The following is a 10,847-nucleotide window of genomic DNA, read 5'->3' on the forward strand; positions in this document are numbered from 1 at the left end:
TTGGTTGGGTTGTCTTTGGTTGGGTTGTCTTTGGTTTGGTTGGGTTGGGTTGGGTTGGGTTGTCTTTGGATGGGTTGGGTTGGGTTGCCTTTGGTTGGGTTGGGTTGGGTTGGGTTGGGTTCTCTTTGGTTGGGTTGGGTTCTCTTTGGTTGCGTTGCCTTTCTCTGAGCTGCGTTGCCTCCCCTTGCCTCGGTTTCTCCTCCCCTCCCTCCCCTCGGCCGCCATCGGCTCCGCCCGCCGCCCGGCCCCTCCCCCCCGCAGCCAGGGCGACTCGGCGCCGCTCTCGGCGTCGCTCTTGGCCGACTGGCTCGAGGTTCACCGCCTGAGCCCCGCCGCGCTCGAGAGCCTCCAGCGCGACCTCCAGCTGGGCTCGCCGATGCTCCTGGCCGACGACCCGCCCGCCGCGCCCTGAGCCCCGCCCACCGCGCCGGGGCCACGCCCCCCATTAAACTCCTACCGAAACGGCGCCGCCGCCTCGCGTCTCTCCCTGGGGGGGGGGGGGAGGGGAGGGGGCGGCCATCTTGGGGAAGAAGAGGCGGAGCCGGCTGCGTTTTTGGCAATGGTTTGGTAGCAAAGACGTCACAGGGACCGCGAGGGGGCGGCGCAGAGCGGGGGGTGGGGGAGGGGGAGGGGCGGGGGAGGGGCGCCGGCGCGGCGGGAAATCTAAGTGGGGGGCGTTCGGCCGGTGGGGGAGGGGCGGAGATGGGGGGGGGGGCGTGGGGGCGGGGTCGTCGATGATGACGTCGTTGGGTCATCGATGGGGTCGTTGGGTCATCGACGGCGCCATTGGGTCATCAATGACATCGTTGGGTCATCGATGGGGTCATTGGGTCACCAACGGGGTCGTTGGGTCATCGATGACATTGTTGGGTCATCAACGACGCCATTGGGTCATCGATGGGGTTGTTGATGACATCATTGGGTCATCATTGACGTCATTGGGTCATCGATGGTGTCCTCGATGACGTCATGGGGTCAGTGATGATGTCATGGGGTCATCGATGACGTCATTGGGTAATTGATGAGGTCATCGATGACGTCATTGGGTTATCGATGGGGTCATCGATGAGGTCATTGGGTCATCAATGACATCATGGGGTCATTGATGATGTCATCAGGTGGGTGGGCAGTTGCCCAGTTGGGCGTGGCCTGGGTCACCACTGGTCAGCCCTTACTGGTCACTCATTGGTGGTCACCACTGGTCAGTTACTGGTCACTCATTGGTGGTCACTCATTGGTGGTCAGCACTGGTCAGTTACTGGTCACTCATTGGTGGTCAGCACTGGTCAGTTACTGGTCACTCATTGGTGGTCAGCACTGGTCAGTTACTGGTCACTCATTGGTGGTCAGCACTGGTCAGTTACTGGTCACTCATTGGTGGTCAGCACTGGTCAGTCATTACTGGTCAGTTTGGTCATCACTGGTCAGCCATTACTGGTCCTTACTGGTCAGTTCGGTCGTTAGCGCTCATTACTGGTCAGTTTGGTCATTACCGGTCAGTTTGGTCATTACCGGTCAGTTTGGTCACCACTGGTCAGTTTGGCCATTACTGGTCAGTTTGGCCATTACTGGTCAGTCGTCACTGGTCAGTCGTTACCGGTCATCACCGGTCAGTGAGGCCATCACTGGTCAGTTGTCACTGGTCAGTCGTCACTGGTCAGTTTGGTCACCACTGGTCAGTTTGGCCATCACCGGTCAGTTGTCATTGGTCAGTCGTTACTGGTCAGTCATTACCGGTCATCACTGGTCAGTTTGGCCATTACTGGTCAGTCGTTACTGGTCAGTCGTTACCGGTCATCACCGGTCAGTTTGGTCATCACCGGTCAGTCGTCACCGGTCAGTCGTTCCCGGTCATCTCCGGTCACTCGGCGTCGCCGTTGTCCTGGACTGGTCAGTTGGGTGGGGGAGGGGCCGATGGACAGGGAGGGGCTTTGGCCGGAGAGTGACCGGCGGGAGAGGGGAGCGGTCAGCCAGTGGTTAAACTGGTTAAACTGGTCAGCGATGGGTTAACCAGCTGGGTACTGGTTAAACTGGTTGGGGATGGGTTAACCAGTTGGGTGGGGGATGGGTTAACCAGCTGGGTACTGGTTAAACTGGTCAGCGATGGGTTAACCAGTTGGGTGGGGGATGGGTTAACCAGCTGGGTGGGGGATGGGTTAACCAGCTGGGTGGGGGATGGGTTAACCAGCTGGGTACTGGTTAAACTGGTCAGCGATGGGTTAACCAGTTGGGTACTGGTTAAACTGGTCGGTGATGGGTTAACCAGCTGGGTACTGGTTAAACTGGTCGGCGATGGGTTAACCAGTTGGGTGGGGGATGGGTTAACCAGTTGGGTGGGGGATGGGTTAACCAGTTGGGTGGGGGATGGTCGGACGGGTCGGGTGTGATGGCACCGGCGCGGTGAGAATGGGCCGATGGCCCCGCCCCCACCCAGCTGGGATTGGCCAACCCAACTCAACCCAAAGAAAACCAACTCAACCCAACCCAAGTTAACTCAACCCAACTCAACCAACCCAAATCAACTCAACCCAACCCAACCCAACCAACTCAACCCAACCCAAATAAAACCAACCCAACTCAACCAACTCAACCCAACCCAATTCAACTAAACCCAACTCAACCAACCCCACTCAACCCAACCCAAATCAACTCAACCCAACTCAACCAACCCAATTGAACTCAACCCAACTCAACTCAACCCAACCCAAATCAACTCAACCAACTCAACCCAACCCAAGCCAACCCAAATCAACTCAACTCAACCCAAATAAAACCAACCCAACTCAACCCAACCCAACCCAAATCAACTCAACCCAACCCAAATCAACCCAACCCAACTCAACCCAACCCAACCCAAATCAACCCAACCCAAACCAACTCAACCCAACCCAGCCTAACTCAACCCAGCTCAACCCAACTCAACCCAACTCAACCCAACCCAACCCAACTCAACCAACCCAATTGAACTCAACTCAACCCAACTCAACCAACTCGACCCAACCCAAATCAACCCAACCCAACTCAACCCAACCCAACCCAAATCAACCCAACCCAAACCAACTCAACCCAACCCAGCCTAACTCAACCCAGCTCAACCCAACTCAACCCAACTCAACCCAACCCAACCCAACCCAACTCAACCAACCCAATTGAACTCAACTCAACCCAACTCAACCAACTCAACCCAACCCAACCCAACCCTTGGCCCCTCCCCGCCCCAAGACCCCCGCTCACCCCTCCCCCCCGGCAGGCGGGGGCGTGGCCGGCAGGGCGGGACAGGGGGATGATGGGATGGGATGAAGGCCGAGGGGGGCGGAGCCTCGCTTAGATTTGCCGGCGCCGGGGCCGCGGGCGTGGCCGGCGGCGACGGGACCACCGCGTGCTGGCTCGTCCGTTCGCAATTAATTTATTCGCAATCGATGCGCTTAATTAACGGGGGCGGGGTGGGGGCGGCGGGGGCGGGGCCGGGGGAGGGGCGCCGTGGCTGCCACGCCCCCCCCCCCCCGCGGGGGGAGGGGCGCTAGAGGCCCAAGGTGCCGCCGATGGAGGAGGCCAAGACCACGCCCAGCACCACGCAGCAGATGATGATCATGATCTTCTTCTGCCGGCGCCCGCGACGCCGATTCGGCCGGTTCGGGTTTGGGGGGGTTGGGGGGGGGATTCGGGCGCGGTTTTGGGGGGGTTTTGGGGGTTTCTGGGTGGGTTTGGGGTGGATTTGGGTGAATTGCCATGAATTTGGGAGAATTTCGATGAAATTTGGGTGAATTTGGGTGAATTTGGGTGGATTTCAATGAATTTTAGGTGAATTTTGGTGAATTTGGATGATTTTTGGTGAATTTTGGTGATTTTTGATGAATTTCAGTTAATTTCGGTGAATTTTGGTGAATTTTTGGTGAATTTCGGTGATTTTGGGTGAATGTCGATGAATTTGGGTGAATTTTGATGAATTTTTGATGAATTTCGATGAATTTGGGTGAATTTTGGGTGATTTTTGATGATTTTTGATGATTTTTGATGATTTTTGATGATTTGTGATGAATTTCGATGAATTTTGGTGAATTTTGGTGAATTTGGGTGAATTTGGGCGAATTTTGGGACGTCCCGGCAGCGGGGGAGGGGAGAGAGCAGAGAAGAGCAGAGCGTTACCGACCCCTCCCCCACCCTGGCCAGGGGCACCTTCGTGGTGGCCACACCGGGGTCTCGGTGGCCACAGCGAATTCTCGGTGGCCACATTGAGTTCTTGGTGGCCACATCGAGGCCTTGGTGGCCACAGTGAATTCTTGGTGGCCACATTGAGGCCTTGGTGGCCACAGTGAATTCTCGGTGGCCACATCGAGGCCTTGGTGGCCACATTGAGGTCTCGGTGGCCACATCGAGGTCTTGGTGGCCACAGCGAATTCTTGGTGGCCACATTGAGTTCTTGGTGGCCACAGTAAGTTCTTGCTGGCCACAGTCAGTTCTTGGTGGCCACATCGGGTTGGTGGTGGCCACACTGAATTCCAGTTGCCCCCAGTGACCCCCGGTAGCCCCATTTGCCCCGGTAGCCCCCAGTAGCTCCCATTAGCCCCCGGTAGCCCCAGTAGCCCCCCCAGTGACCCCCAGTAGCCCCCATTCACCCCTGGTAGCCCCCAGCAACCACCAGTAGCCCCATTTGCCCCGGTAGCCCCCCAGTGGCCATGGTAGCCCCCAGTAGCCCCAGTAGCCCTGGTAGCCCCCCAGTGGCCATGGTAGCCCCCAGTAGCCCCATTTGCCCCGGTAGCCCCCCAGTGGCCATGGTAGCCCCCAGTAGCCCCAGTAGCCCCGGTAGCCCCCCAGTGGCCGTGGTAGCCCCCAGTAGCCCCCCGGTAGCCCGCGGTAGCCACTGACCCGCCGGGCCTTGCTCTGGTACTTGACGGCTTTCTTGGTGTCGGACACGGCGCGCTCGACGTAATCCACGGAGTGCTCGACGTTGTACTCGATGCGGTCAATCATCTCGCCCTGCGGCCAGCAGAGTGACCACCGGTCAGCCAGAGTGACCACCGGGCAGCCAGAGTGACCACCGGGCAGCCACAGTGACCACCGGTCAGTGATGATGGCCACCGGTCAGTAAAAGTGACCATTGGTCAGTCACAGTGACCATGGACGTTGTACTCGATGCGGTCAATCATCTCGCCCTGCGGCCAGCAGAGTGACCACAGTGACCACCGGGCAGCCAGAGTGACCACCGGTCAGCCACAGTGACCACCGGGCAGTGATGATGGCCACCGGTCAGTGACAGTGACCAATCACAGTGACCATGGACGTTGTACTCGATGCGGTCAATCATCTCGCCCTGCGGCCAGCAGAGTGACCACAGTGACCACCGGGCAGCCAGAGTGACCACCGGTCAGCCACAGTGACCACCGGGCAGCCAGAGTGACCACCGGGCAGTGATGATGGCCACTGGTCAGTAATGATGGCCACCGGTCAGTGATGATGGCCACGGGTCAGTAAAAGTGACCATTGGTCAGTCACAGTGACCATGGACGTTGTACTCGATGCGGTCAATCATCTCGCCCTGCGGCCAGCAGAGTGACCACAGTGACCACCGGGCAGCCAGAGTGACCACTGGGCAGTGACAGTGACCTCTAACACATCCCAATGACCGCTGGCCACTCCCAATGACCCCTGGTCACTCTGAAGGACCCGTGGTCACTCCCAATGTCCCGTGGTCACTCGGGATGACCGGTGGTCACTCCGGCCGGACCTGGCTCTCCACCAGCATGGCCATGTCCACGAACATGTCCTGGATGACCGCTGGTCACTCCCATTGACCTCTAACCCATCCCATTGACCCGTGGTCACTCCCAATGACCCGTGGTCACTCCCAATGACCGGTGGTCACTCGGGATGACCGGTGGTCACTCGGGATGACCGCTGGCCGGACCTGGCTCTCCACCAGCATGGCCATGTCCACCAACATGTCCTGGATGACCGCTGGTCACTCCCGATGACCTCTAACCCATCTCATTGACCCGTGGTCACTCCGAATGACCCGTGGTCACTCGGGATGACCGGTGGTCACTCGGGATGACCGGTGGTCACTCGGGATGACCGGTGGTCACTCGGGATGACCGCTGGCCGGACCTGGCTCTCCACCAGCATGGCCATGTCCACGAACATGTCCTGGATGACCGCTGGTCACTCCCATTGACCTCTAACCCATCTCATTGACCCGTGGTCACTCCGAATGACCCGTGGTCACTCGGGATGACCGGTGGTCACTCGGGATGACCGGTGGTCACTCGGGATGACCGGTGGTCACTCGGGATGACCGCTGGCCGGACCTGGCTCTCCACCAGCATGGCCATGTCCACGAACATGTCCTGGATGACCGCTGGTCACTCCCATTGACCTCTAACCCATCTCATTGACCCGTGGTCACTCCGAATGACCCGTGGTCACTCGGGATGACCGGTGGTCACTCGGGATGACCGCTGGCCGGACCTGGCTCTCCACCAGCATGGCCATGTCCACGAACATGTCGTGCAGCTCGCGGATGCTCGTCTCCAGCTTGATGATCTCGTTGTGCCGCGTCTCGATCTCGTTCAGCGCCTGCTTCGTCATCTGCGAGTCCATCTTGATCTGCCGCGGTAGCCACCCGCTAGCCACGGTGGCCGCGGTAGCCACCCGCTGGCCACGGTGGCCACGGTAGCCCCCCGGTGGCCACGGTAGCCACGGTAGCCCCCCGGTGGCCACGGTAGCCCCCCTGTAGCCCCAGTAGCCATGGTAGCCCCCCGGTGGCCACGGTAGCCACAGTAGCCCCCCAGTGGCCATGGTCGCCACGGCAGACCCCCAGTAGCCGCGGTGGCCACCCGGCAGCTCCAGTAGCCCCCCGGTAGCCCCCCGGTGGCCACGGTAGCCACAGTAGCCCCCCAGTAGCCCCAGTAGCCCCGGTAGCCCCCCAGTAGCCACGGTAGCCCCAATGACCTCCAGTAGCCCCAGTAGCCCTGGTAGCCCCCCGGTGGCCGCGGTAGCCACAGTAGCCCCCCAGTAGCCCCAGTAGCCCCGGTAGCCCCCCAGTAGCCACGGTAGCCCCAATGACCCCCAGTAGCCCCAGTAGCCCTGGTAGCCCCCCGGTGGTCACGGTAGCCACAGTAGCCCCCAGTAGCCCCAGTAGCCCCCCGGTAGCCCCCCAGTGGCCGCAGTAGCCACAGTAGCCCCAATAGCCCCAGTAGCCCCCCAGTAGCCCCCCCATGGCCACGGTAGCCGCAATGATCCCCAGTAGCCACGGTAGCTCCCTGGTAGCCCTGGTAGCCCCCCGGTGGCCGCGGTGGCCGCGGTGGGCTCACGTCGTCGGTGAAGATGGCCAGCTTGCCGCTCTCCAGCATGTCCTCCAGCTCCTCGTTGGTCGTGGTGCGGCCGGCTGGGGGAGACAGGGCCGGAGTGACCACTGAGTGACCACCGAGTGACCACCGAGTGACCACTGACCCCTGAGCCCCCTGAGTGACCCCTGAGTGACCACTGACCCCCATGAGTGACCACTGACCCCTGACCCCCCCTGAGTGACCACTGAGTGACCACTGACCCCCTGAGTGACCCCTGACCCCCCAGAGTGACCGCACTGACCCCTGACCCTCACACTGACCACTCCCACGAGTGACCCCTGCCCTACACTGACCACTCCCACGAGTGACCACTGACCGCTGACCCCCAGAGTGACCCCAGAGTGACCCCAGAGTGACCGGTGCAGCGGTCAGCGAGAGTGACCGCTCTGTCCCCTCGCTGACCCCAGAGTGACCCCAGAGTGACCCCCGAGTGACCGCGGAGTGACCGGTGCAGCGGTCAGTGTCCGCACTGATCTCCAGCTGCCGCTGGATCCGGTCCTTGCAGCGGTCAGCGAGAGTGACCGCTCTGTCCCCTCGCTGACCCCTGACCCCAGAGTGACCCCAGAGTGACCCCCGAGTGACCGCGGAGTGACCGGTGCAGCGGTCAGTGTCCGCACTGATCTCCAGCTGCCGCTGGATCCGGTCCTTGCAGCGGTCAGCGAGAGTGACCGCTCTGTCCCCTCGCTGACCACTGACCCCAGAGTGACCCCATGACCCCCGAGTGACCGCGGAGTGACCGGTGCAGCGGTCAGTGTCCGCACTGATCTCCAGCTGCCGCTGGATCCGGTCCTTGCAGCGGTCGCGGTACTTGGACTGCGTCGCGTTGTACTCCGTCATCACCTCCACGAACTTCCGGGACAGCGTCGAGTGCTGGGGGGGGGGCACAGGTGGGACAGGTGAGACATGGACAGGTGAGACATGGACAGGTGAGACATGGACAGGTGAGACATGGACAGGTGAGATATGGACAGGTTTGGGACAGGTGAGACAGGTGGGACAGGTGGGACAGGTGGGACAGGTGGGACAGGTGGGACATGGACAGGTGAGAGGGAACAGGTGAGGTCCCACAGGTGGGACAGGTGGGACAGGTGGGATCGTACAATGGCCGTGCTGGTGAAGCTGATGATGGCGATGATGATGATGTCAACGATGACAATGATGAAGTCAATGACGATGACGATGATGACAAAGTCAATGATGATGAGGATGACGAAGTCAATGATGATGAGGATGACAAAGTCAATGACAATGACGAAGTCAATGACGATGAGGATGATGTCAATGATGACGATGACGATGTCAATGATGATGACGACGATGACGATGACGATGTCAACGATGACGATGTCGATGACGATGACGATGACGATGACGACGATGACGATGTCAACGATGACGATGTCAATGACGATGATGACGATGACGATGACGATGACGATGTCAACAATGACAATGTCGACGATGACGATGACGATGACGACGATGACGACGATGACGAAGTCAATGACGATGTCGATGACGAAGTCAATGACGATGTCGATGACGATGACAACGATGACGATGTCAACGATGACGATGTCGATGACGATGATGACGACGATGACGACGATAACGATGTCAACGATGACGATGTCGATGACGATGACAACGATGACGATGACAATGTCAACGATGACGAAGTCAATGACGATGTCGATGACGATGACAACGATGACGATGTCAACGACGACGATGTCGATGACGATGACGTCAACGGCGCCGAGGCCGAAGGCCGCACCTGCGTCTTGCGGATGCGCAGGTCGGCCGAGGAGCGGTTCAGCCCCTCCTCCTGCTCGATGCTCTGCTCGATGGCTGCGGCCGGGGCACAGCGGTCACTCGGCGGTCACCCGGTGGCCACTCAGCGGCCACTGGCTCAGTGGTCACTCAGCGGTCACTCGGCGGTCACTCGGGGCGGGGGGCGGCGGTCACCTTTCAATTTGGAGCGCACTTTGTTCGCCGTCTTCTTGATGTCGGCCGTCAGGTCCTCGAGCTCCTGCTTGGTCTCTGGAGTGACCACGAGTGACCGGTGAGTGACCGCGAGTGACCGCGAGGGACCGCGAGTGACCGTGAGTGATTCTGAGTGACCGTGAGTGATTCTGAGTGACCAGTGAGTGACCGCGAGTGACCGTGAGTGACCATGAGTGACCGTGAGTGATTGTGAGTGACCATGAGTGACCACAAGTGACCACGAGTGACCACAACTGATCATGAGTGACCACAATGATTGTGAATGATCATGAGTGACCACGAGTGACCACAAGTGACCACGAGTGACCACAAGTGACCACAAGTGACCACGAGTGACCATGAGTGACGACAACTGATCATGAGTGACCACGAGTGACCACAAGTGACCATGAGTGACCACGAGTGACCACAAGTGACCATGAGTGACCACGAGTGACCAATCATTGACCAATTACTGACCAGTGAGTGACCGGTGAGTGACCGGTCAGTGACCTCTGACCCCATTCATGACCCCACGAGCTCGTTAATGGCCCCGTTAATGAGTTAATGACCCCATGGCCCCATTAATGATGTAATTAATGATGTAATTAACGATGTAATTAATTAATAAGGGTGTTAATTACTCTCGTCGGGGTTGGGGGCGGCCAGGATGGCGCTGTGCCGCTGCTAATTAATGACCCCACGAGCTCGTTAATGGCCCCGTTAATGAGTTAATGACCCCGTGGCCGTGTTAATGATGTAATTAATGATCTAATTAACGATGTAATTAACGATGTAATTAATTAATAAGGGTGTTAATTACTCTCGTCGGGGTTGGGGGCGGCCAGGATGGCGCTGTGCCGCTGCTAATTAATGACCCCACGAGCTCGTTAATGGCCCCGTTAATGAGTTAATGACCCCATGGCCGTGTTAATGATCTGGTTAATGATGTAATTAACGATGTAATTAATTAATAAGGGTGTTAATTACTCTCGTCGGGGTTGGGGGCGGCCAGGATGGCGCTGTGCCGCTGCTAATTAATGACCCCACGAGCTCGTTAATGGCCCCGTTAATGAGTTAATGACCCCATGGCCGTGTTAATGATCTGGTTAATGATGTAATTAACGATGTAATTAATTAATAAGGGTGTTAATTACTCTCGTCGGGGTTGGGGGCGGCCAGGATGGCGCTGTGCTGCTTCTTCACCTGCTCCACGTCCTCCGAGAGCTTCTCGATGCAGCCGCGGATCTCCTCCACCTGCCCGGGATTTGGGGTGAATTCGGGGGGATTCGGGAAAATTCGGGGGGATTCGGGAAAATTTGGGGATTTTGGGGGATTTTAGGGGGGATTTTGGGAAAATTTGGGGGATTTGGGGTGAATTTGGGGGGGATTTTGAGAGAATTTGGGTGAATTTGGGGGGATTTGGGGGGGATTTAGGGGGGAATTTGAGAAAATTTGGGGGGATTTGGGGGATTTTTGGGGATTTTAGGGGGGATTTTGGGAAAATTTGGAAGA

At 58.4% G+C, this 10,847-nt stretch overlaps 1 protein-coding gene and 1 long non-coding RNA gene across 2 annotated transcripts; one reads left to right on the plus strand and one right to left on the minus strand.

Moving 5' to 3' along the window:
- Window positions 1-556: 556 nt before the first annotated feature.
- Window positions 557-2,581, plus strand: LOC128782781 (uncharacterized). Its single transcript, XR_008428892.1, has 2 exons — window positions 557-1,523; window positions 1,619-2,581. It is a non-coding gene; the product is annotated as an uncharacterized LOC128782781 (long non-coding RNA).
- An 809-nt stretch (window positions 2,582-3,390) lies between these two features.
- Window positions 3,391-10,598, minus strand: STX1B (syntaxin 1B; the record flags this gene model as incomplete). The annotated part of the gene is made up of 8 exons (XM_053933266.1): window positions 3,391-3,601; window positions 4,867-4,977; window positions 6,466-6,603; window positions 7,311-7,384; window positions 8,108-8,216; window positions 9,124-9,197; window positions 9,315-9,389; window positions 10,490-10,598. Coding segments are annotated over 8 exons (771 nt in total), but the record flags the coding sequence as incomplete, so codon positions are not given.
- Between the last annotated feature and the right edge of the window lie 249 nt (window positions 10,599-10,847).

Source organism: Vidua chalybeata, assembly GCF_026979565.1.
Source record: "Vidua chalybeata isolate OUT-0048 chromosome 37 unlocalized genomic scaffold, bVidCha1 merged haplotype SUPER_37_unloc_8, whole genome shotgun sequence".
In the NCBI taxonomy this organism is placed as follows: Eukaryota; Metazoa; Chordata; class Aves; order Passeriformes; family Viduidae; genus Vidua; species Vidua chalybeata.